We start from the raw sequence: 27,764 nt of genomic DNA on the forward strand, positions 1-27,764 counted from the left end.
TCTTTTGTTCTTCCAAACTTGGACTGTGAGAGAGCATTTTGTAACTCCAGGGTGAGGTACTCTGTTTATAAGTCTGTCAACTGCTAGTGGCAATGAAGAGAACAGTAAGATGATTAATTAAGAGGATTACACAACACTGTTTATAGGCTTAAATGAGTGTTCCCCCTCTGGCCCCTTACAATGTGTTAACAGTAGGCCCAGTAACGACACTGCAGCCTGCTCCTCTGATTTTTTTTTGTGTTGGCTTCTAGGACTCTGGTCAGAAGTGTTTGCTGCACTTGATTAACCCCAACATAAGCGACGGGTGATTTTGTGACTGGAAGGCTGTTGACAGTGGGGTTCCGCAGGGCTCTTGCTTTTCGTGGTATACGTCAATGACCAATGTAGCGGGCGTTATTAGGAAGCTTGCAGATGACACAAAAATTGGTCGTGTGGTTGATAGTGAGGAGGAAAGCTGTAGACTGCAGGAAGATATCAATGGACTGGTCAGGTGGGCAGAAAATTGGCAAATGGAATTCAATCCGGAGAAGTGTGAGGTAATGCATTTGGGGAGGGAAAACAAGGCAAGGGAGTACACAATAAATGGGAGGATACGGAGAGGTGTAGAGGAAGTGAGGGACCTTGGAGTGCATGTCCACAGATCCCTGAAGGTAGTAGAACAGGTAGATAAGGTGGTTAAGAAGGCATATGGAATGCTTTCCTTATTAGCCGAGGCATAGAATATAAAAGCAGGGTGGTTATGCTGGAACTGTATAAAACATTGGTTAGGCCACAGCTTGATTACTGCATACAGTTCTGGTCACCACATTACAGGAAGGATGTAATTGCACTAGAGAGGGTGCAGAGGAGATTTACGAGGATGTTGCCAAAGCTGGAGAATTTTAGCTATAAGGAAAGATTGGATAGGCTGGGATTGTTTTCTTTGGAGCAGAGGAGGCTGAGGGGAGATTTAATTGAGGAGCATAAAATTATGACTGGACTAGATAGTGGATAGGAAGGACCTATTTCTCTTAGCAGAGGGGTCAGTGATCAGGGGGCACAGATTTAAAGTAATTGGTAGAAGGATTAGAGGGGAGTTGAGGAGAATTTATTTCACCCAGATGGTAGTGGGGGTCTGGAACTCACTGCCTGAAAGGGCGGTAGAAACCCTCAACTCACTTAAAAAAAATACTTGGATGTGCACTTCAAGTGCTGTAACCTACAGGGCTACGGATCAAGAGCTGGAAAGTGGGATTAGGCTGGATAGCACGTTTACGGCTGGCACAGACACAATGGGCCGAGTGGCCTCCTTCTGTGCTGCAACCATTCTATGATTCTATGAAAGTGTCTTTCGGATGAGTCGTTAATTCGAGACCCCACCCCCGGTCTGCCTCCTCGGGTGGACGTAAAAGATCCCACTGTACATTCTCATCCCACGTAATCCCCGCGTGGGAGACTTCTACTGCCTCCCAAAGATACACAAAGCCAACACACCCGGACGTCCCATCATATCAGGCAACGGAACCCTGTGTGAGAACCTCTCTGGATACATCGAGGGCATCCTGAAACCCATCGTACAGGGAACCCCCAGCTTCTGTCGTGACACTACAGACTTCCTACAAAAACTCAGTACCCACGGACCAGTTGAACCAGGAACACTTCTCACCACGATGGACGTCTCGGCACTATACACCAGTATCCCCCATGATGACGGCATCGCTGCGACAGCATCAATACTCAACACCAACAACAGCCAATCTCCGGAAGCCATCCTACAACTCATCCGCTTCATCCTGGATCACAATGTCTTCACCTTCGATAACCAGTTCTTTACCCAAACACACGGAACAGCCATGGGGACCAAATTCGCACCCCAATACGCCAACATTTTCATGCACAAGTTCGAGCAGGACTTCTTCACTGCACAAGACCTCCAACCAACACTATACACCAGATACATCGACGACATTTTCTTTCTATGGACCCACGGCAAGGAATCACTAAAGAGACTACACGATAACATCAACAAGTTCCATCCCACCATCAAGCTCACCATGGACTACTCCTCAGAATCAGTTTCTTTCTTGGACACACGAATCTCCATCAAAGACGGGCACCTCAGCACCTCACTCTACCGCAAGCCCACGGACAACCTCACGATGCTCCACTTTTCCAGCTTCCACCCTAACCACGTCAAAGAGGCCATCCCCTATGGACAGGCCCTGCGAATACACAGGGTCTGCTCAGACGAGGAGGAACGCGATGGACACCTACAGACGCTGAAAGACGCCCTAGTAAGAACGGGATATGACGCTCGACTCATCGATCGACAGTTCCGACGGGCCACAGCAAAAAATCGCATAGACCTCCTCAGGAGACTAACACGGGACGCAACCAACAGAGTACCCTTTGTCGTCCAGTACTTCCCCGGAGCGGAGAAACTACGCCATGTTCTCCGCAGCCTTCAACATGTCATCAATGAGGACAAACACCTCGCTATGGCCATCCCCACACCTCCACTACTCGCCTTTAAACAGCCACCCAACCTCAAACAGACCATCGTTCGCAGCAAATTACCTAGCTTTCAAGAGAACAGCGTCCACGACGCCACACAACCCTGCCACGGTAACCTCTGCAAGACATGCCAGATCATCGACACAGATACCACCATCACACGAGATGACACCACCCACCAGGTGCATGGTTCATACTCCTGTGACTCAGCCAACGTTGTCTACCTCATACGTTGCAGGAAAGGATGCCCCAGAGCATGGTACATTGGCGAGACCATGCAGACGCTGCGACAACGGATGAACGGACACCGCGCAACAATCGCCAAACAGGAGGGTTCCCTCCCAGTCGGGGAACACTTCAGCAGTCATGGACATTCATCCACCGACCTTCGGGTAAGCGTACTCCAAGGCGGCCTTCGAGACACACGACAACGCAAAATCGTCGAGCAGAAATTGATAGCCAAGTTCCGCACCCATGAGGACGGCCTCAACCGGGATCTTGGGTTCATGTCACGCTACACGTTACCCCACCAGCGAACAAATGTTATCTGTTTTTAATATAATGGGTCATTTGCTGGCTCTCTCTGCCTTCCGGATGTTTCTGCCTCTCTCTGTGTTTTTTTTCTCTTTTTTTTCCCTGTTTGTTTTTTTGTTGAATGTGTATTCGGAGGTTCTGCAGGTAACACCTCTCTGTCTGAACACGGTGATTGCCTTGGCAACGGGCAGTTGCAGGGGCAGTCTGTAAACACCATGTATTATTGTTCAATATGTATAAATGCGTAGGCTTCAAGGAGATCTTGAAACATTTGCCTGAGGAAGGAGAAAATCTCCGAAAGCTTGTGAATTTAAAATAAAATTGCTGGACTATAACTTGATGTTGTAAAATTGTTTACAAATATTTCAAAGAGGAGCAGGGGAGTCCTCCCCGGTGTCCTGGTCAATATTTATCCCACAACCAATGTCACTTAAAAACTGATTATCCGGTCGTTATCACATTGCTGTTTGTGGGACCTTGCTAAGTGCCAATTGGCTACTACGTTTCCTCCATTACAACAGTGATCACATTTCAGAAGTACTTTGTTGGCTGCAAAACACTTTGGGATGTCCTGAGGTCGTGAAAGGTGCTTTATAAAAGCAAGTTTTTTTTTTAACACTTCCACCAGCCACCATTACAGCCTGTTCTCAGTGAGGTTACCTGTCAGTTGATTCAAAATGGCAAACTTTGTGTTCCAAGGACAGGTTTGAGACTCCTGCAAAGGAGATCTCCATCATCTTCGCTGACCGTTTACTGAGGGAGTTTACATTGTCAGAGGGCCTTTTGGGTGAGATGGCAAACTGCCTGTTCAGGAGGACGTAGAAGATTCCACTGGCTCTATTCAAAAGAAAGCAGGGCCAGCATTCCTCGCTTAACCAACACCACCAGAAATCCAGTTAATTGGCTATTCGTCTCATTTGCATTTGTGGGAGCTTGCTGTGTTTACATGATCTACTGCTTTTACCCACAAAACAGTGGCTGCACTTCAAAAATCTGATCTGTTGGATGTGAAGCACTGTGGGACATTTCAAGGAATACAAGACTCTGTATTGAACGAAAAAAAAACTCTGTATTTGTTCTTGGGCTAAGCCAATGATTTATCCTTATCACAGAATGACTAATCAGATCCCCTAAACCCTGTTTAAAATCACCAAGTCCCATGAATGAAGACTGAATTTAACTTATTCAGTCACCAGAAACTTGTGGCCCTACTAATGCTGAAGTTAAAGATCACTCTTCTTGTTCCAGGCAGGCGTTGTTGATTCAGGCGGCTTGCCAAATTCCCCATCTCTGAAATTTGCTTAAAACCAACAAATAAAGATTAGTTTAAACAAATTCCACGCTAATACCAGCTGGAGCAAGGGTTGTTCACACAATGAGGTTAAGGTACAATGGGTTTGTATATGTTGGCATTCATAGCCGCCAAGTCATGGTGGGTAATAACTCAACATTTTATCTGAAATTTTCCTCTTGTGAATTAAACTTAACCACAATGGCTCAAGTAATTTTTTGACTTTTTAAAAAATCTTGTTTGCTGTTCATTTCTCTCCCTTCCAACATTGTGCACTCACCATCTTCTGCCCTCTCTCGCTGTCTCCGTGCCACTGTCTCCTGATAGTGAACGAAGCACTGAATTGTTGAGAAGTTCTATCATTCATTTAGGGGGCAGACATATGAGGAGAGGTTGAGTAGATTGGGACTCCACTCATTGGAGTTCAGAAGAATGAGAGGCGATCTTATTGAAACATATAAGATTGTGAAGGGGCTTGATTGGGTGGATGTGGTAAGGATATTCCCAAGGATGGGTGAAACTAGAACTAGGGGGCATAATCTTAGAATAAGGGGCTGCTCTTTCAAAGCTGAGATGAGGAGAAACTTCTTCACTCGGAGGGTAGTAGGTCTGTGGAATTTGCTGCCCCAGGAAGCTGTGGAAGCTACATCATTAAATAAATTTAAAACAGAAAAAAACAGTTTCCTAGAAGTAAAGGGAATTAGGGGTTATGGGGAGCGGGCATGAAATTGGACATGAATTTATATTTCAGGTTAGGATCAGATCAGCCATGATCTTATTGAATGGCGGAGCAGGCTCGAGGGGCCGATTGGCCTACTCCTGCTCCTATTTCTTATGTTCTTATTCAGTTGCCTGCCTGCGCAGAAGTTCTTCATCCGAGTGTCTGGGCAGTGTCGGCAGGTAACCTAGTTAAGCCCTTTCCTGTTCCCTAATGTCCAGTAAGTAGGAAGGCCGCTGGTTAATGAGATTTTTTTCGATGCCCATCCTCTTTATCCCACCACATAATCCCTCGGACACTGAACCGAACTTCAGAACTAAGATTAGTTCACTCTGCAGAGACCTGGAATTCAACCTGAACTCTGGTTAGAGGGTCAGCTGTGGCTCAGTTGGTCGTGCTTTAACCTCTGAGTCAGAAGGTCGTGGGTTCAAATCTCACTGTAGCGGCTTGAGCACAAAATCCAGGCTGACGTTCTGGTGCCATATAGAGGCAGTGCTGCACAGTCAGACATGCCGTCTTTTAGATGAGACGTTAAACTGAGGTCCCGTCCGCCCCCCCTCAGGTGGACGTAAAAGATCCCATGGCACTATTTTTGAAGATGAGCAGGGGAGTCCTCCCCGGTGTCCTGGTCAATATATATCCTTCAACCAACACCACTAAAACACATTGTCTGATCATTATCCCTTTGCTATCTGTGGGATCTTGCTGTGTGCAGACTGTTTGCTGCATTTGCTACAACAGTGACTGCACTTCAAAAGTATTTCATTTGGCTGTAAAGCGCTTTGGGATGTCCTGATGTCGTGAAAGGCGCTATATAAATGCAAGTTCTTTAGAGTACGCGTTAAAACTGCAGTTTTAAAGCCCCCAGCACAGTCCATGCAGTTACTGTTTATTCCAACAGGTGATGTTGAGTTAACCCTTGAAAGGCTTGCTGTGCACAGGGTGCTTTATATATTTTTAATATGGCTGATTAATATGGCCATGTTTATCAGCTCAGTATGATCACTGCACAGGGCATGTGTTTCTAATCCACACTTGTAACTGCCTTTGGTCGATTATTCCATCCAGCTTGACTCATCGTGTCACTTTGTGTTTTGCTTTTCTCAGACTCGCTATGAACGAGGAGCAGTTTGTTAACATCGACCTCAACGATGACAATATCTGCGGTGTCTGCAAGCTCGAGACTGCAAAGGAGATGCTTTCGTTCTGTCACGTCTGTTTCGAGCTCATCATCGAAGGTAAGGGTCACTTCTCGGTGTTGGTGGGGAAACAGGTTTGGCTGTCTGTCTCTGCTAATCATTGTGCTCTAGACGTGGACTATAAAGGGAATGAAGTCCAGGTCACTCCTCATCTGACCAAGGAAGCGAACATAGGAACAGGAGTAGGCCATTCAGCCCCTCGAGTCCATTCCGCCATTCAGTTAGATCATGGCTGATCTCCACCTACCCGTCTTGGTTCCAAAACCCTTAATACCCTTGCCCAACAAAAATTCAATCAATCTCAGTTTTCAAACAGTCAATTGACCCCCAGCCTCAACAGCTTTTTGGGGAGCGAGAGTTCCAGATTTCCACTACCCTTAAAGTTAACATTTGGGCAATAAACATTCATCAGAACACTACCAGTGCATTATTTTAGATTGTGTTGTGCCTAAAACGTAAACTTTTATTTTGTGGGTGCCTTGCTATGCAGTTCCAGCATTTTCTGTTTTGTTTCCCCCTTTTGGGCTATACAGGGAGTGATTCTCACACACAGAATAGCAACTGTAAAGGTACCTTGTGTCTCTCATCCTCTTCCCTTTCGTCCTCCTCCACCTCCCCTTGGTTTGTAAACCTAAAAGAATTCATTTTTAATAACCAAGCCTGTTATTTTCTGCTCCCTTGTTTTTTGATTAAGTTGATCACTGCTAGCAATTTCTCTGTCCTCTAAAATCCATATCTGCCAGTTCTGAACCCTGTCCCAGTGCATGGAATGGTGTGGAGGTCACTTGCTTAGGGACTGCCTGATGGGCTATTTTAAAAAGGCACCGCACCTCTCCCCTCCCCTCTCTTGCCTTTCGGGTTCACTGCCAGTCCAAAGCCGTGCACACCAGTAGATTGAAGGAAGCGCCCTCTCTGAGCCTGGGTACATCTACTATCTCAGCAGGTACACGTAATGTGGCCCCAGGGGTCAATGGCAGATTCCTTCTGTCTGCAGCAGACTCCTCACACCACGGGACCAACAAAGCAACAAGTCCGCCCGCACCCAGAAGAATCAGTGGAAGGCAGTGCAACCGTGAGGTGCCTCGCACATGGAGGACTGTGTGTAAGGCTCATTGTACCCATGGTTTTATTCAAACCCACCCCCCGGAGCGCCTGAAGTGGAGGCCAGATTTTAAAATTAATGTTTTTCTCCTGGATGGAGCTCCTTGTATCAAGGTAAACTGTATTTATGTCCCCTGCATTTGCTTGGCCTCCATGTTAAAACCAAATTCTGCCACATCTGTCTCTCAACATTTTGTATCAATACAAAAGCTGCCCATTGAATGCCACGTTTTGCATCACATGTCTTTGGAGCTTTCTACCAGAGCGTTGCCTAGAACTTTGTCCCCAAACACAATGCATTGAACTCTACATTGAAACATCACATGCTGGGGCCTCTCCCAGGGGCACAGTAGATAAAGGTATTTTCCCCTGAGCCATGCAGACCAGAATGTCCAGGCGTCAACCCATGGCCTCTGCAGACATAGTTCATCTCAGCCAGTACGATAGTTGGGGGCTACAACTCGTCTCAGACCCATAAACTGGGGAGGGAAAAAATATAATGTTCTTGATGATTGCTGTCAGTAATGTGTCTGTGTGTTACATAGAATTACATAGAACGTACAGCACAGAAACAGGCCATTTAGTCCAACAGGTCCATGCTGGGGTTTATGCTCCATGAGTCTCCTCCCTCCCTACTTTCATCCAGCCCTATCAGCATACCCTTCTATTCCTTTCTCCCTCATGTGTTTATCTAGCTTCCCCTTAAATGCATCTATGCTAGTCGCCTTAATTAATCCTTGTGATAGAGAGTTCCACTTTCTGGGTAAAGAAGTTTCTTCTGAATTCCCTATTGGATTTATTAGTGACTATCTTATATTTATGGCCCCTAGTTCTGGTCTCCCCGCAAGTAGAAACATGTTCTCTACGTCTACCTTATCAAACCCATTCATAACCTTAAAGACTTCCCTCAGCTCACCCCTCGGTCTTTTCTCCTAGAGAAAAGAGCCCTAGCCTGCTCAATCTTTCTTGATGGGTATAACCTCTCAGTTCTGGTATCATCCTAGTAAATCTTTTTTTGCACCTTCTCCAGTGCCTCTATATCCTTTTTATAATATGGAGACCAGAACTGTGCACAGTACTCCAAGTGTGGTCTAACCATGGTTCTATACAAGTTTAACATAATTTCTCTTCTAGAGGGATAGAATTGAAAAGCAATGAATCCAAGAGCTTGATTTGCTTTTTTTATGGTCTTATTAACCTGTGTCGCTATTTTTAGTGATTTGTGAACCTGTATCCCCAGATCCCTCTGCTCCTCCACCCCATTTAGACTTATTATCCAAGCAGTATGGGGCCCCCTTATTCTTCCGACCAAAATGTAATGCCTCACACTCGCCTATATTGAAATTCATTTGCCAATTACATGCCCATTCTGCAAGTTTATTAATGTCTTCCTGTATTTTGTCTCAATTCTTGATATTAACTACACCCCACAATTTGATGTCTGCAAATTTTAAAATTGTAATTCTGATTCCCGAATCGTTTATGTAAGTGATGAACAACAGTGGCCCCAGCACCAATCCCTGTGGAACACCACTTCCTAGCTTTTGCCAGTCTGAATAACTATCTTTAACCCCAACTTTCTGTTTTGTAGCCAGCTTGCTATACATTCTGACTCCAAATGCTCTGACCTTAGTCATTAGTCTATTATGAAGTCCTTTTTGAAAAGCCAAAAATATTACATCTACTGCATTGCCCTTGTCCACCCTTTCTGTTACTGCTTCAAAGAATTCAATAAGTTTGGTCAAGCATGACCTTCCCTTTTGAAATCCATGCTGACTATTCTTTACTATATTTTCAGTTTCTAGATGTTTTTTCTATTACATCTGTGAGTAAAGATTCCATTATCTGTCCTAAAAAACCAATGAGCTAACTGGTCTATAGTTCCCAGGACTGGTTCTATTAATATGAACACATCTGCACACGTGTGAGTGAACACATCTGTTCAGGGCAACATCAAGCTTCACTGTGATGCCTTCCATAGTAGAAGAGCATGCTGATACTTTATTTGTGTCCAGACAGCAAGTATAGTCTGGAACAAAACAGCTGCAGGTGCCCTGGAACTGTACTGCCCTACACCAGTCGCTGCCCATCGGGCAAGGAGGAGTGGGAATAGGCAGCAAAAACACAACATTATTTACTGAGTACATATGAGGTCATTGAAGGAATCCATCTTTCTTGTTTAGGTTCTGGCAATGTTCAATCTTCAATTTAAAAAAAATCACCTGGTAAATTGTGACTCATACAATTGTGCAAGGTTAATTTTTGTAAACATTCAATCACTGTGGCTTCCCATTGGTATAGGGGAAGCTGGCTCTTGTGAAGTGATTACAGCATATGGAGTTTCCTATCCTTATAAATATTCCCCTCTGTACAATATTTCCCTATTTTTGATTAATAGGTCTGCAAGTGAATAACCAAACCCGGTCACCGTGTAATGTCGATAAGATTTCAGTAACTTGTAACGGCAGACCACTGACCTACATTGGTTCCCGGTCAAACAACGCCTCGATTTTTAAAATTCTCATTCTTGTTTTTAAATCCTTCTATGGTCTCGCCCCTCCTTATCTCTGTAACCTTCCCCAGCCCGACAACCCTTTTGAAATCTCTGCGATCCTGGCCCCTTGCGCATCCCCGATTTCCTTCGCCCCACCATTGGCGGCTGTGCCTTCAGCTGCCTGGGCCCTAAGCTCTTCAATTCCCTCCCTAAACCCCTCGGTCTCTCCACCTTTTTTAGATGCTCCTTAAAAACCTGCCTCTTTGACCAAGCTTTTGGTCACCTGTCCTAATATCTCCTTATGTTGCTTGGTATCAGATTTTGCCTGATGCCATCTCTGCCCCGGTCAGGAAACGGTCCAGCTCCCTCTTAATGGCGTTTGGAGAGTTAGCATCCACCACACCAGTCGGCAATATCGCATTTGGAGTCTTGGTGTTGATCTATAAATGGGTCCTTCAACACGGACTAATGTTAATCTGGGAAGTGTAATTTCAATGTTAACTTGTGTTAATGACCTTGTTAGCAGTTCATTCAAGAATTCGTGATCTGGTGATTGTTGTAAATGGTAAACCAAGAGGCCAACTAAACTGGCTTAAGGGCCTGACATTGAATATCTCTTAACTGGTGATCTTTAGTGTGTTACGGTGCATTATGCTGTACTCACGATGCATTGTGACGGGTCGTACACATTTAACAGTGGCTGTTGGCTGACCCTGGCATCTTTTTTATTCCAGTAAGTGATGTTTCTAAATGGGTATTATGCATGCATTTGTGTCTGGATTTCTAAACAGTAGGCCATCTTGTCCTCTTGCATCTCCTAGTTTTCTCCAGTAGGCTGATTTTTTATTTTTTTGCTGTGTTTTGTGCTTGTCTGGCAGTAGGTCAGAAACAGGGACCAAAGCTGTGAAGAGTTTTTCTTGCTTCAGCCTCCATTAAATACATTTCTTCTTCTTTCAACCATCCACATCCCCCCGACATTGGGATATTTTCCACCGTTATTGTAGTAGGTACAGCACAGGAGGAGCCCATTCAGCCCATCGTGCCTGTGCCAGCTATTTGAAAGAGTTATCCGATTGGTCCCATTCCCCTTCAAGTATTTATCCAATTCCCTTTTGAAAGTTACTATTGAATCTGCTTCCACCGCCCTTTCAGGCAGTGCATTCACGATCACCATAACACACTGCATTTTTTTTTTAAAAGTTTCCATATGTTGCCTCTGGTTCTTTTGCCGATTAACTTGAATCTGTGACCTCTGGTTACTGACCATTCTGCCACTGGAAACAGTTCCTCCTTATTTACTGTTCATGATTTTGAACACCTCTATCAAATCTCCCCTTCTCCTTCTCTGCTCTAAGGAGAACAACCCCAGCTTCTCTAATCTCTCCACATAACTGAATTCCCTCATCCCTGGAACCATTCTAGTAAATCTCCTCTGCACCCTCTCTGAGGCCTTGATATCCTTCCTAAAGTGTGCTGCCCAGAATTGGCCACAATACTCCAGCTGAGGCCTAATTAGTGTTTTATAAAGGTTTAGCATAACTTCCTTGGTTTTGTATTCTGTGCCTCTTAATAAAGTCCAGGATCCCATATGTTGTTTAACATCCTTCTCATCTTTGGTGGCAGGACAAGTTTTGTATATGTGCACCCCCTTTTAAAATTGTACATTTAGTTTATATTGCCTCTCCTCATTCTTCCTACCAAAATGATCATTTCACACTTCTCTGCGTTAAATTTCATCTGCCACGTGTCTGCCCATTTCACCAGTCTGTCCTCCTGAAGTCTGTTACTATCCTCCACATTGTTTGCTACGTTTGAGTTTCATGTCATCTGCAAACTTTGAAATTATACCTTCTATACTCCAGTCCATGTCATTAATATATATCAAAAAGAGCAGTAGCTCTAATACTGACCCCTGGGGAACAGCACTGTAAACTTCCCTCTGGTCTGAAAAACAATTGTTCACCACTACTCTCTGCTTTCTGTCCCCTAGTCAATTTTGTATCCATGCTGCCACTGTCTCTTTTTAATCCCATGGGCTTTAATTTTGCTAACAAGTCTATTATGTGGTACTTTATCAAATGTCTTTTGAAAGTCCATATACATAACATCAACTGCACTACCCTCATCAAACTTCATCAAAGAACTCAATCAAGTTAGTCAAACACGTTAGTTTAACACATCCGTGCTGATTTTCATTTATTAGCCCATGCTTTTCCAAGTGCCAATTAATTTTGTCCCGGATTATTGTCTCAAAGCTCCCCCACCACCGACATTAGGCTAACTGGCCTGTAACTGCTGGGTTTATCCCCCTCCTTTTTTGAACAGAGGTGTAACATTTGCAATCCTCCAGTCCTCTGGCACCACTCCCCTATCTAAGGAGGATTGGACGATTGTGGCCAGACCCTCTGCAATTTCCATCCTTACTTCCCTCAGTAACCTGGGATGCATCCCATCTGGATCAGGTGACTTTTCTACTTTGAGTACAGCCAATCTTTTAAGTACCCCCTCTATCTATTTTTACCCTATCCAATATCGCTGCTACCTTCTCCTTTACTGCTACAATGGCAGCATCCTCTTCTCTAGTGAAGACTGATGCGAAGTATTCATTTAGTGCCTCAGCCATGCCCTCTGCCTTTTATTGTCCCTTATCGATCCCACCCTTCCTTTGACAGCCTTTTACTATTTATATGTTTATAAAAGACTTTAGTGTTCCCTTTTATATTACCCGCTAATCTATTCTCCTACTCTTTGCCCCTCATTCCCTTTTTTAGATTCCCGCTGTATTTTCTGTATTCAGCCTGGTTCTCCAATGCATTGTGAACCATATTTGTCATAAACCTCCTTTTTCTGTTTCATTTTAATCTCTATATCTTTAGTCATCCAGGGAACTCTAGATTTGGACGCCATTCCTTTCCCCCTCCCTCCCTCGTAGGGATGTCTCTTCTCTGAACCCAAACCAACTCCCCCTTGAAGGCCATCCCATTGTTCAATTACTGTTTTGCCTGCCAATTTTTGATTTCAATCCATCTGGGAAAGATCCTTTTTTTAACTCTCTGAAATTAGCCCTTCTCCAGTTATACATTTTCACATTTGATTGTTCCTTGTCCTTTTCCATAACTGTTCTAAACCTAATATTATGATCACTGTTCCCCAAATGCTCCCACACTGAAACATGCTCCACCTGCCCCACTTCATTCCCCAGAACTAGATCCAGCACTGTTTCCTTCCTGGTTGGGCTGGAAACACATTGTCCCAGAAAGTTCTCTTGAATGCATTTCAGGAAGTCCTATCCCTCTTTGCCCTCTACACTTACTGTCCTAAACTATATTGGGATAATTGAAGTACCCCATTATCACTACTCTATCGTTCTTGCACCTTTTCTGTAATTTGCCCACAAATTGCTCCTCTATCTCCTTCCTACTATTTGATGGCCTATAGTATACACCCAGTAGTGTAATAGCTCCTCTATTGTTCCTTAATTCTAACCAAATAGATTCTGTCTTTGACCCCTCAACTACACCATCCCTTTCCAGTGCTATAATAGTTTCTTTGATCAATACTGCCCCTCCTTTTTTTTCCTTCCCCATCTTTCCTGAATACCATATAGCCAGGAATATTAAGTACCCAATCCTCCCCTCCTTAGAGCCAGGTCTCTGTTATTGCCACTATATCATAGTCCCATGTGGCGACTTGAGCCTACAGCTCACCAACCTTATTTACCACACTCCGTGCATTTACGCACATGCACTCCAAGCCCATCTTGGCATGATACCCAGACTTCAAGGGTTAAGTTACGAGGCGAGATTACACAAATTGGGGTTGTATTCTCTAGAGTTTAGAAGGTTGAGGGGTGATCTGATCGAAGTTTATAAGATATTAAGGGGAACGGATAGGGTGGATAGAGAGAAACTATTTCTGCTGGTTGGGGATTCTAGGAGTAGGGGGCACAGTCTAAAAATTAGAGCCAGACCTTTCAGGAGCGAGATTAGAAAACATTTCTACACACAAAGGGTGGTAGAAGTTTGGAACTCTCTTCCGCAAACGGCAATTGATACTAGCTCAATTGCTAAATTTAAATCTGAGATAGATAGCTTTTTGGCAGCTAAAGGTATTAAGGGATATGGGCTAAAGGCAGGTATATGGAGTTAGATCACAGATCAGCCATGATGTTATCAAATGGTGGAGCAGGCACGAGGGGCTGCATGGCCTACTCCTGTTCCTATGTTCCTACTGCCTTGTATTTGCCCTAGGTCTGATCCCTTCCTATTTCTGAACTATTCTTTGCTCTATGAACTTTTTTTTTCCTTTCCACCTCTTCCAATGCAGTCATTTTGGATCAAGCTGCAACCATATCATTAGGGACTGCTGTAGGGTTGCAGTTTGAAGGAAACCCAGGCTCTAGTTTGCACTCTGGCCCACTGGAACCTCAATGGGTAGGGTAAAGGTCCACGTTCTGGCGTCCCCAAGTAACACTCCTGTGCAGCAATGGGCTGGATGTCTGAGTAAGTGCCAAGTCCCTCCATTGCCTCGAGCAGTTGCTGGGCCTTTGAAGTTCCATTTCCGCTCAGAGGACGGTCTTGTCCTGGCTATTTTAACATTGAGATTGTGGAATAGTGCACACGGATGGATTCCATATTGTTGTCTGAGGCCTCCTCCCCATGCCTCTGTATATTGGCGTAAACACATGGGAATAAAGTTTGGGTGTCCCCATGAGCCAACATTGCTGGAATCCCTTGGTGTTTTTACTTTTGCTGCTTGTGAAAGTCCCATTTGGGCAGAATCACACTAAAGTGACCTCTGACCACTCTCCTGTTTAAGTCAACCTGGCACTGCTCTCTGTAGGGCAATGGCACACTCACCTGGCACTGCTCTCTGTAGGGCAATGGCACACTCACCTGGCACTGTTCTCTGTAGGGCAATGGCACACTCACCGGGCAATGGCCGAAACCCATTTTTTGTTTTTGTACGTGCTCTGTGTATTGACTTAGTTATAGGTTTCTGTTTTGCGTCTTTTCATTCTATTTACATCTACACTAAACTGATTCTACGTGTTTGGTGGGCAGCAGGAGAGGGCGTGAATCCAGTAAAACCTGCGGGAGTGGGTCTCTGCTGTACCGGAGCAATGGCGGTCAGGTTATCCGAGTGAAGTCAGCAGTGGGTGCACTCCAGGCTTTGCCGTTGGCCGCACACTTCTGATGTAAAAGTACCTTTTCAGTGGTGAGAAGAAAGCTCTTGTGTTGAGTGACTGTGCCGACTAGGACAATTCAGCCAGTTGGGTAGGAAGCGTGTGACTAAATCATACACAGGAGGCCATTTAGCCTATTGTGCCACTACTGGCCCCATGAAAGAGCTATCTGACTCGTCCCATTCCCCTGCTCTTTTCCCATAGCCCTGCAAATTTTTCCCCTTCACTATACATCCAGTTCCCTTTTGAAAGTTACTATTGAATCTGCTTCCACCGCCCTGGATTTTTTGCCCATTATCTTAAATCTGTGTCCTCTGGTTACTGACCCTCCTGCCAGCGGAAACAGTTTCTCCCTAATTTACTCTCTCAAAACCCCTCATAATTCTGAACGCCTCCTATTAAATCTCTCCTTAACCTTCTCTGCTCGAAGGAGAACAATCCCAGCTTCTCCAGTCTCCCCACAGGATGAAGCAGACTGTCATTCCAGTTAAGTCAGCCTTCAGCTTCCTAGATTTGAAACAGTTTGGTTCTTTTGATGATTCAGAGCATTTTCACGTCCTTATCGTGTCGAGACTTGAACCTTTCTCTGAGGTGCAGGCGGGATGTTGGAGCTACACCATGCAGACAGGGTTGCTCATTATAGGCAGTGCTGCCAATGCCTTCCAGGCACATCAAGATAGACATGTGGCCCAGACGGAACTGATGGAGGGGTGTGTGAAATACAGGGGAAGAGCGTCTAATTGGAGACGATAGATTTCTTGCATCAAAACAGAAAATGCTGGAAATCACTCCAGAGGTCAGGCAACCTCTGGATAGGCTCCCCAAGCTCCAGCCCACACCATGGTGCAGCCATCAACCGTTACCAGCACCTGCTGTCTGGAGAAAAAGTGGGAGTGGTGGTTAAGATCTAATGTTGTAATGTAGGGAAACAGCAGCTAATTTGCACACAACAATGTCCCACAAACAATGAGATAATGGCCTGATAATATGTTTGTGATGCTGGTTGAGGCATAAATATTGGCCAGGACATCAGGGAGAATTCCCCTGCTCTTTGAAATAGTGCAATGGGATCTTGTCCAAAAGGTGGCACCTCCGCTGGTACTGCACTGGGAGCGTCAGCCTGGATTATGTGCTCAAGTCTCTGGAGTGGGTCTTGATCCCACGGCCTTCTGACTCCGAGGCGAGAGTGCGACCCACTGAGCCACAGCTGACACTACAAAAAGCAACTGCTTGAGAGTGGCAGAAACATCTCCCGTTGCTGCCTTGAAGTACAGTCCCTAATGTTACTGCTTCAGTGTTTCATCTCATAATGACTCACATGATTCAGGAAGCGGCATGAGGCTAATTTTTTTTTAATATAAATTGGGGTTTGCAGACAAGACTGACTAATGAACAAATACACAAACTGCCTATCAGTAGTTTGTACTGCATAAATTGCAGGCTAATTTAGTGCTGTATTTTTCATTTTACAAATAATAAAACTTCCTGCTGCTGTTTTGAGTATGTTAAAACTCTGCTGCCTGTATCCTAACTGTCCAACAAACGTTCACCTGAGGAAGGAGGAAGCCTCCGAAAGCTTGTGAATTTAAAATAAAATTGCTGGACTATAACTTGGTGTTGTAAAATTGTTTACAATTGTATCCTAACTTGCACCAATCACCCTTGTCCTTGCTGACCTACATTGGCTCTTTGGTTTGGGAATGCCTCAATTTTAAAATTCTCATCCTTGTTTTCAAATTCGTCCATGGCCTCACCCCTCCCTATCTCTGTAACCTCCTCCAGCCCTAAAACCCTCCGAGATCTCTGCGCTCCTCCATTTCTTGCCTCTAGTGCATCCCCGATTTTAATCGCTCCACCATTGGTGGCCGTGCCTTCAGCTGCCTAGGCCCTAAGCTCTGGAATTCCCTCCCAAACCTCTCCGTCTCTCTATCTCTCCTTTTTAAGATGCTCCTTAAAACCTGCCTCTTTGACCAAGTTTTTGGTCACCTGTCCTAATGTCTCCTTATGCGGCTCGGTGTCAAATTTTGTTTGATAATCGCTCCCGTGCCTTGGGACGTTTTACTACGTTAAAGGCGCAATATAAATGCTGCTAGTAGTAGCAGTAGTCGATGTTTGAACCTGAAATCTGCAGGAAGCCACTCACTTAATTGTCAACCCCAGTCCATCACCGGCATCTCCACATCATCACTTAAGCAAGGGGAAGAGAGTTCTCTTGTCTTTCTCTATTGCCCCTGAAGGTGTCAACTCATGTTGGTGCAGCTCCATGAGTGTTGATTGCCCTCTGGTATCAGTGACTGATCTTCACATGCATTCCTAGGTGGTGAGCTTTGGCATGTTATTTAATTGACTTTGCATCCGAGCCCAGTCCTGCTCTCAGCAGGCATTCCTATGTGTGTACTTGACAGCAAAGGAGAATCCTGTGAATATGTGGGTTGCTGTATCTAACTGTGCATGTAATGCTGAAGATGGGCTCACAAGTTTGTGTCAGCTTGGCTTAATTTCTAGAATGCTAACTTCCTGAGTCATAGCTTCAAGCCCCATCCCAAGGCTTACTTAGAATTTACAGCACTGAAACAGGCCGTTCGGCCCAACAGCTCTATACTGGTGTTTTTGATCCAGACGTACCCTTCTATTTCTTTCTCCTTTATGTACTTATCTAGCTTCCCCTTAAATGCATCTATCCTATTTGCCGTAACTGCTCCATGTGTTAGTGAGTTCCACATTATCGACACTATTGAGCACATTACTGAGGGAGTGCTGCATTGTTGGAGGTGCCATCTTCCTGTTGAGATGTTAAATTGAGGTCATATCCACCTACCAGCTCTGTTAGATGCTTTTAAAAAAAAAAATAAACAAACCATGGTGCTATTTTCAGATGAGCAGTGAGTTCTCTGTGGTCTGGCCAATATTCCTCTCTCAACCAACACCAGCAAAAACACATTATCTGATAATTCATCCGTGCAGTTTGTGGGTTCTTGCTGTACAATTGGCTGACAGCACTTCTAAAAGTAATCCATTGGTTGTAAAGCCTTTTTGGATGTCTTGAGGACATAAAGTGGTGTATAAATGCTCCTTTGCCTCAGTACCTTCAGAGGCAGCGGTGCCACCTCATTATCTTAAATTCCGCTTTGAGTAAATCATTTTTGTATATTAATTGGAGACCTTGTGGGTCTCCCTCCCGCTGTTGACTACACTGTTTAATATGAAGCTGGGATTCTGGACCCAAATGCATTGGGCACTTTTGTGAGCTGCCCTTCATTCTCCAGTTATCTGCAAGCACTTGATTACAAACGGAGGAGCTGTGGTAAATGAGGGAGAGCGGGGCACTGAGTTACAGGTCACTGTAAACACTGGGCCTCCAAGACCTCCACTTAAATACAGTCCCCACTGCTTGTCCCAGTTTCTTTGCTGAACTGGTGATGTCTCTGTTGTTGAAGGGTTGGATCAGTGAGGGTTTCAGAACCATTCGAATCCGCCCGCCAGCGTCTCTTTACTGGGTCAGTTTCAACGTGGAGCGTTTTTCAGAAACCTAATTCCAGCTCTGGGCTTTGTTCCAATCTGGTGGGAAAATTTTCAGCCAAGCACCGCCCCAGTTCAGTATTTGATGAAATTGACCAGCTCGCATTGAAGCATTGGCCAAAATGTCCAGCATGCTTCAGACCTTGTAAGCAGTGCCTTTATAATTGATTTCTACGCTTGATGGAAATGGTTACGGGAAATTGCCAGTATAGGCGGTTGCTCACCATAAGCATTGGTGGTATACGTGGTGGGGACTGTAAAGGCTATGGGGAAAGAGCTGGGGGAGTGGGACTAATTGGATAGTTCTTTCGCAGAGCTGGCACAGGAATGATGGGCTGAATGGCCTCCTGTGCTGTATGGTTCTATAAAAGGTGGGGGGTGGTGGGGTTTGGTTTTCACTTCTGTGCTAGCTTTATTCTGCATAACTGGAACAGGGGGGGTGAAACAAATCACCTCCCCTCCCTCCCGACCGGAACTTGCATTGTGCTTGTTGCTAGTTCTGAACTGTTGAGCAAATCTGCCCACATGTGATTTTTTTTTTTTCTGTGACTGTTGCACTGCAAACCTCCTGTGAAGTGGTTTAAAAATAGCCTCACTGCTGCCGGCTTCAGATAACCGCAGTGTTTACGTGTTCTCCTCCTCTTTCCCCCCCCCCCCCCCCCCCCAAAACCCCGCAACTTGTGTACAAGTAGTGTTAATAGACTATCATTGAAGCCCGGTGATCAGTATGTGTGAAGGAGTATCTCCACGTGAACTGTGCAGGAACACTCAGCAACACTATTACAAATTCTCTTCCAACCTTGGGTTGTGCCTCATTGAGAGCATCTTCAGCTGTATAACACCAGGGTGAATTCCTGGTGATTAAATAAAGAACTCTCATTTATATAGTGCCTTTCACAGCCTCAGGACATCCCAAAGTGCTTTACAGCCACTGAAGTACTTTTTGAAGTGTAGTCACTCTTGTAGTGTAGGAAACGTGGCAGCCAATTTGCACACAGCAAGCTCCCACAAACAGCAATGTGATGATGATCTGTTTTTATTTTAGTGATGTTGGTTGAGGGATAAATATTGGCCAGGACACCGGGGTGAACTCCCCAGCTCTTGTTCAAAATAGTGCCATGGGATCTCTTGCGTCCATCTGAGGGGGCAGATGGAGCCTCGGTTTAATGTCTCATCCGAAAGACAGCACCTCCCAATGCAGTACTGAGCAAGTGCTGCACTGTCGGAGTGTCAGCTTAGATTTCTAAGGGGCTATTGTTCATGGTGACAGTGGTGGGAGCAAATTGAGGGTATGAATTAAATTGAGATTGGCACTAGTGTTTTTTTTGTCTATTGGAACAAATATATTGAATTAAGTGCCGTGACAAAACTGCGGAAATACGTAGTCAGTGGGTACATGGTCAGAAAGCCAAATTTAAAAAATTAATGTCATGGGCACCAGTAACATTCTGAGCCCTTCCAATCACCCTGCACCCCCGTCCCAAACCCAGTAAAACAAAACCCAACGGAAGCACTGTGACTTACAGGCGTTGACTGGAGCTCTCGCTCTCATTTCCTTATTGGTACTAGTGTTGCCAGGTTTTGAGGGCACGGAGTAGTGGTAGTGACAGATGTTTCCTGATTGTGATCTAAAAGAGCTGCTTTTTTTTAAAAAAAAAAGAACCCAGATGGAGATCCCTTTGCTAAAGAGGTAGGGAGCCGGCAGAGAGTATTGTACTGACATGAAAAGTTGAGTGATTTTTCACAGTCTGCTGTACTGGCTCAGCCAACAGTTATAGGTGGTGTTTCTCCATGGCAGGAGACCCATGCTAGTGCTGATATAAGTTTGGAGAACACATCTCTTGCAGACATGATCCGAAGCCTACTGGCCCAGAAGGCATGTTTAAAAATAGCTGTTCCTGGCTGTGGGCCAAAGGCGCGTGGTCGTGTTCGGCCTGCAGCCGCCTGCGTTAGGCCCCGTGTGGCACCAGCACAATCGTGCTGCAGCACCTCTGAATCGTCCCAGCTGCAATGGGATTAGGGGAGCATCCCATGGTGTTTGCGGCGAGGGTGTCAGTTGTATTCCGTGCAGTTTGGCAGAGTTAGCCCGTTGTCAACGTCACTCGTTCAATGGACGCAGTCTGGGTATAATGGTGGCTGCTTCCTTGGCAGCTTTTTGTTACATCATTCTCTGGATGTGGGCGTTGCTGACAAGGCCAGCATTTATTGTCCATCTCTAGTGGTTTGATGCAACTGAGTGGCTTGCTAGGCCACTTCAGAGGGCAGTTATGAGTCAACCACATTGGTGTCACATAGGCCCAGACTGGCAGGTTTCCTGTCCTAAGAAACGAGTTGGGTTTTTACAACAATCCGAAAGCTACATGATCACTTACACTGATATTTATTTCCAGATTTTTTTTTTTTAAATCTCAATTCAAATTCTCAAACTCCATGGTGGGATTTGAACTCTTATTCTCTGGATTACTAGTCCAGTAACATAACCACTACACTACCATACCCTGAGCCATTGTGGTGTTATTTTGCTTTTCACAAGTTCCAATGTGTTTTTGTACTTTGGAGGCTAGAACCAAACCAGCCTGTGACTCTGGACCTGACACTGATGGTTACCTGTGTTGGGGTTATAAAGCTGTCTGTGCAAAAATCTATCTCCCATTTTCCAGTCCTAACCAGAGATGTCCAGGAGACCATAATGTCTCCTGCAGGGTGAAGGTGAAAATCAGAACAGATGGTTGTTCCTGGAGGACTCTGTCCCTGGGAGCTGGGAGCAGGCTGTTTACCATCTCTCGGCCATGGGCTTTAGACCAGGCAGAATAGGGAAGAGGATTAAAAATAGAAAGTGAGGGGAAACCTGCCCCCCCCCCCCCGGTTTAGCAATAGTCACAATGTTCTTTGGCGGTATTTGGCCCCCTGCTTTCTAAAAAAAAATGTTGTTTCTTGGGCAATAGAAACTTGAGAACTTGTGACAGTTCCTGTTCGTCCAGCTTCTCCTTCAAACCTCGTTGTTCTCTTTTTTTTTAAAATCTCGTTTGCATGTCCCAGCTGGTTAAAAGTGCTGATGTGGGACAGAGAGCCTACAGACCTAGCAGGTTGGGCTGTCACAGGTTCCATCCCCAGTCTGTGCTGAGTTAGCTGATCTCGCTGAGCTGAGGTGGTGGCATGGGTTTTACAACCTGGTCTCATTCGTGTTAGGGAGGAGCAAAAAACAACTCTGGGTTCTTTTTCCTTTCCTTTCCTTCCCTCCCTCCCTGGTCACGTGGTGAAGGGACCGCGTTGGGCTGTCTTATTTCTTGGCCTCACAATATGCCCTCTGACCCTCACGTTTTAAGTACACCTTGTTTAAAAACTCGTTTCTCAACCTACCAACCCCTCGATAGAACGACCCCATGCCAAAAATCCTACTTTTTTTTTTTTGTTTGCCCCAGATTACTGTCTAAATCCCTCGAGGTGGCATCCCGCCTAAGCTCTCTGAGTTTATCATGCCGGCACCTGTGTAGCTGTAGGTTGTAGACTGGTGGGGTTTTATGTCGGGTGGCACAAAGAAACTGCCGACATGGCAAACTATGTTAGCAAACTTGCTGGGACCTGAACGGACACGTGATGCCCGACAGGAAGTGTGGGGGTGGGAGGAGTATTTCTAAAAGTTACAGGGCTATCTGCCTACAACCAACCATAAAGGATGATACCAGAACTGAGAACTTATCAGGAAAGGCTGGACAGGCTGTGGCTCTTTTCTGTCAGAGAAGGTTTGAGGGGGTGACCTGATGGAGATCTTTAAGATATAGAGTTGGATAGGGTAGACGTGGAGAAAACGTTTCCACTTGTGGGGGGAGTCCAAAATTAGGGGCCATAAATATAAAATAGTCTTTAATAAATCCAATAGGGAATTCAGGAGAAACTTCTTTACCCAGAGAGGGGTTAGAATATGGAACTCACAAGCACAAGGAGTATTTGAGGCGACTAGCATAGATGCATTTAAGGGGAAGCTAGATAAACACGTGAAGGAGAAAGGAATGGGAGGGTATGCTGATAGGGTGAGATGAAGTAGGGAGGGAGGAGGCTGGTGTGGAGCTTAAACGCTGGCATGGACCAGTTGGGCTGAAGGGCCTGGTTCTGAGCTGTAAATTCTATATAATGTAATATCAAAAGTCTTTCTTATTTCTAAAAGTGCCAACTCTTGTTGGGTCCAAGCTCCGTTCACACCTGTCACCTGATCTGTTCGCACTCCCCACACTGAATGTTAAGTCTTTCTTTATGACTTCAGGCTAATTGCATTAGCAGGTGGACTAGAATGGCATCGTGGCACTCTTTAGGCTTGCCGCGCATCGCATAGGTTAGAACAGGTGACTGCTTACCCACTGTCCTTTAGGGAAGGAAACCTGCCGTCCTTACCTGGTCTGGGCCGATATGTGACTCCAGTCCCACACCAATGTGATTGACTCCTAACTGCCCTCTGAAGTGGTCCAGCAAGCCACCCCATTGTATGAAACCGGCTACAAAGGATAACACACGGACTGCAGCGGTTCAAGAATGTGGCCCACTGCCACCTTCTCGGGGTAACTAGGGATGGGTAATAAATGTCGGCCTTGCCAGCGATGCCCACATTAAATTAAAATAAAAACAATGCTGTGATATTGGTCGCTGAGAAACAGGTGCGGCCAGGTCAAATTTTTGGGTTTTTTAATAATTTGTTTCATTCACAAACTTCGTGCAGTGGTGGAATATCAGGTTTACTGACCCATCACGTTCTGCTGCTGCACTCGATGGCCATCATCCTCATCCTCGTGAATTTTTTAAAAAAAATTCTGAGTATCTCAGTGCGTCGATAACTTAATGCCGTGTTGGACTATCTCCCAAACCCAGCAGTCCCTCCACCTGAGTCTCTGTCGGAGTTGGTGCGTCGAGTGCCTACTCAAGAGGATATGCTGTGTTGAACCTGCAGGCAAGGGTAGGGGCTACAGTTGGCTCCAGCACCCAGGCTACGAAGGGGCAAAAGAGAAATAGCCAGGGTCTGCACTTCTGACCACTACCCAGTAGTTCCACCTGCCTTGGTCCACTCCCAGTATCCCACCCCCCCGCTCCCAGTGCTTGGCGCAACCCCCCCCCCCTCCCAATCTCCTGCTCCCAGAGCTTTCCCCCCTCCCCCCCCCCCAGTGTGTAATGCTCAAGTGAAGGTGGGACTTCTGTTTGATGTGATGCCACCCATGGTGCAATAGCCTGCCGGCTCACGGATGCAGAACCGGGCGATTTGCCAGCCCCACGGAATTATCCCCTGGCGAAAGCCGGCACCTTCAGAAGAGGAGCGGAGCGGAGTGAAGAAAATAGGGTTTAGAAATTCTGCCGCATCGCCTGCTTGTCGGGTGAAGCCAGGGCTGAGGGCTGCTTCCCTCTGCTCCTTTTCATTTTCTTGACTCCGTCTGTCTTGAGTTTGGCAGAGAGCGATAATTGAGAAGGGAAACCGTACCACGGAGCAAGACCTTGTTTGTTTCATGGGCGTTTTGATGTATTGCGTTTAGTTAATAGGCAGACAGGTAATTGAGTGACTCATTGCTAAATCAGACTTTGCTGCAGGATATGCTGCAGACTGTATTTTTCTCTTTTTTTTAATTTTGCAAGTTGTTTTGATCAAAAACCTTTTATTTATAGATTCCTGACCTATTTAGAGTTGCATTGGTGCAGTTTATACTTTATCGCCCCCACTGTTTCTCCTGCCTGTTCACTTGCCTGGCGTACAGTTCCACCGATACCAGCAGCCCTCTGGGCATTTTGCCCAAGTGGTTATTCGTCATCGAGCTCTTTGACCATGGAGAGCATCACAGTCAAGATCAGTCCAGTTCTTAACCACTGGGGGAAACCATTGGGAAGGCGGAAGCCATTGTCTTTGGCCCCCGCCACAAACTCTGTTCCCTAGCCACCGAGTCCATCCTTCTCCCTGGACGCTGTCTGAGGCTGAACCAGACCGTTCACAACCTCGGTGTCCTATTTAACCCTGAGATGAGCTTCTGACCCCATATCCCCTCCATCACACAGACCACCTACTTCCACCTCTGTAATATCGCCCGTCTCCGCACCTGCCTCAGCCCATCTGCTGCTGGAACCCTAATACATACTTTCGCTACCTCTAGACTTGACTCTTCCAATGCTCTCCTGGCCAGCCTCCCATACTCCACCCTCCATAAACTTGAGCACCATCCAAAATTCTGCAGCCAGTACCCTAAGTCGCACCAAAAACCCGTTCACCCATCACCCCTGTGCTCACTGACTTAATCGGCTTCCGGTCCAGCAATGCTTTAAAATTCTCATTCTTGTGTCCAAATACCTCCGTGGCCTCGTCCCTCCCTATCTCTGTAACTTCCGACAACCCTCTGAGATCTCTACGTTGCTCCAATTCTGGCCTCTTGCCGATTTCCTCCTTTTGTACCATTGGCGGCCGTGCCTTCAGCTGCCTAGGCCCTAAGCTCTGGAATTCCCTCCCTAAACCCCTCTACTTCTCTCTCTCTCTCTCTTCCTTTTTAAGACTCTCCTTAAAACCTACCTCTTTGACCAAGCTTTTGGTCACCTGTCCTAATATCTCCTTTTATGTGGCTTGGTGTCAATTTTTGTCTGATTACGCTCCTGTGAAGCACCTTGGGATATTTCACCATGTTAAAGGCGCTATATAAATGCAAGTTGTTGTAGCGATCAAATGCAGGACCTCTGACCGATATATCACTCACTAGCCAAGTGGAACAACCCCGGCTGAAATAATTTACTGTTCCCCTCAGTGTGACAGACTTGCGGTGGTGATTGTTCTACTTTTTTTTTTCTCTCTCGCAGGAGTGCCCAGATCCAGCCTCCTACACACTGAATCCGTGCGGGGCCACCGAGAGTGCTTCGAAAAGTATCACCTCATCGCCAACCAGGACCTCCCACGGTCGAGAGTGTCCAAGAGCACCTACAGGGACGTGAAGGACATCCTGAGCCGGAAGATCAGCCAGATCATTCAGTACGCGCAGAACCAGCAATCGGAGGCCGACCTCCCGGACTGCAGGCGGGCTGGGGGCAGGGAGCCCCAGCCCAGCCCGCTCGAGCGCCGCCATTGCGTCTCCAGGACCCACTTCCCCCAGCTGAACGGCTCCCAGTTGCCTCGGTACTCCCCGCGCTGGCTGGAGGGGAGCGCGCCGGGCTACACGGAATGCACGCGGGGGATTCTGGAGCAAAGCGCGGAGGCCGGCTTCCGTCTGGGAATGCTGGGAGGGGCAGGCGGCCGGTTCCACGGCGGAGAAATTCGATGGTCGCCCGAGGGGCTCAGACGAGGGACGGAGACTCACCCGGCGACGGGAAATCGCAGCCTGGAGACGAGGCGTCGGCGGCACTACACACAGGAGGAGTGTAAGTACAGGACTGTCTGGCATTTATAGAACACCGTTCACTACTTCAGGATGTCCCAAAACGCTTTACAGTCAATCACGTACCTTTTTGGAGTGTAGTCACTCCTGTAGGGAAACGCAGCATTCAATTTATGCACAGCAAGGTCCCACAAACAAATGTGATAATGACCAGATAATCTGTTTTAGGAATGAATATTGACCAGGACACCGGGGAGAACTCCTCTGCTGCTCTTCCAAATAGTGCCATGGGATCTTTTACATCCACCTGAGTGGGCAACGGGGCCTCGGTTTAGCGTCTCATCCAAAAGACGGCACCTCCGACCGCGTGGCACTGCACTGGGAGTGTCGGCCTGGATTATGTGCTCGCGTCTTTGGAGTGAGACTCGAACGTACGACCTTCTGACTCCGAGGCGGGAGTGCTGCCCACTGAGCCAGGGCTGGCACCCTGCGTGGGTCTGTCTTGCACTGTCGGCAGGTTTCTATTGACTGCTGGTCTTTTTTTTTGTGTGCTGTTCGATGTCACTTCCACGCGCAAATCCATTCTCCTGGCAGCAGGGTTCCCAGACTTGTCCGAGCTACAGCCTCCTCTCGTGGTTTCTGATAAGTGAGCTGGGTCTGCTGGTGTGTGATGTGAGTGTGGTGAAACTCGAGAACTGGCTGAGTCTGAACCGCTAATCCCCACCCCGCTGTCGGAAACCAGCTGTTAATGATTTTTGGGATCTGCGGCAAGTTTGGTGCCGACGTAGTTTGAAGATGTAATTTATTTTGGCATAAATGCGCTGGTGAGCCTGTCTCGCTGTGCACCTGACTGGCTCCCTGAGGACTGGTGAGACAGTGGGGAGGGGGTTATTTTGGCGCCTCCCTCCCAGCACCTGGACCAAACCGTTGCCTTAAAAGGGCCTTTGCAAGAAAGCACGGGAGATACAGACTGAAACCAGTAGTGTGTTCTAGTTTTGACTACCCAATCCTGTCTGTCACAAGATTGCGTGAGGAGAGATACTGTGCAAAGTGATTCCTAAGATGGGTTGCCATATTTGTGTGTTACCCCGGTGGGAGTCTGGTGCTCAGTGGATCTCGGCCAGAGGTGAACGATTACTGGTTTCGGCAAATTGCAGCTGATGAGCAGCCATGAGTTCTGGGTCTGATCACTATACAGACCGTTCCTTTGCCGGAAGGTGCAGCGGTGATTTTTTATTCGTTCACGGGATGTGGGCGTTGCTGGCGAGGCCGGCATTTATTGCCCTGGAGAAGGTGGTGGTGAGCCGCCGCCTTGAATAACTGGGTCCCTTGCTAGGCCATTTCAGAGGGTGATTAAGAATCAACCACATTGCTGAGGGTCATAGGCCAGACCGGGTAATGTCCTTCCCTAAAGGACATTAGTGAACCAGATGGGTTTTTATGGCCACCGTTACTAGTTTTTTTTTTATTCCAGATTTTTATTTAATTAAATGAATTTAAATTCCCTAGCTGCCGTGGCAGGATTTGAACTCATGACTCCAGCATATTAGTCCAGTAACATAACCACTATGCTACCGTACCTGGACTAGATCATTGTAAACAATTTTACAACACCAAGTTATAGTCCAGCAATTTTATTTTAAATTCACAAGCTTTCGGAGGCTTCCTCCTTCGTCAGGTAAATGTTCAGGGTTATTTTGGCGCCTCCCTCCCAGCACCTGGACCAAACCGTTGCCTTAAAAGGGCCTTTGCAAGAAAGCACGGGAGATACAGACTGAAACCAGTAGTGTGACAAAGGAGGAAGCCTCCGAAAGCTTGTGAATTTAAAATAAAATTGCTGGACTATAACTTGGTGTTGTAAAATTGTTTACAATTGTCAACCCCAGTCCATCACCGGCATCTCCA

General features: G+C 46.2%; 1 protein-coding gene across 1 annotated transcript in view; it reads left to right on the forward strand.

Annotated features, from left to right (window-relative positions):
* c11h21orf91 (chromosome 11 C21orf91 homolog) overlaps positions 1–27,764 on the forward strand; it is a 44,409-nt gene that overhangs the window by 7,157 nt on the left and 9,488 nt on the right. The window contains exons 2-3 of the mRNA XM_067993368.1: positions 6,144–6,274; positions 25,348–25,902. Coding sequence (XP_067849469.1) covers positions 6,151–6,274; positions 25,348–25,902 — 679 coding nt within the window. The 5' untranslated portion in view covers positions 6,144–6,150. The remainder of the gene's footprint in view (positions 1–6,143; positions 6,275–25,347; positions 25,903–27,764) is intronic.

This window comes from Heptranchias perlo, chromosome 11 (assembly GCF_035084215.1).
Source record: "Heptranchias perlo isolate sHepPer1 chromosome 11, sHepPer1.hap1, whole genome shotgun sequence".
In the NCBI taxonomy this organism is placed as follows: domain Eukaryota; kingdom Metazoa; phylum Chordata; class Chondrichthyes; order Hexanchiformes; family Hexanchidae; genus Heptranchias; species Heptranchias perlo.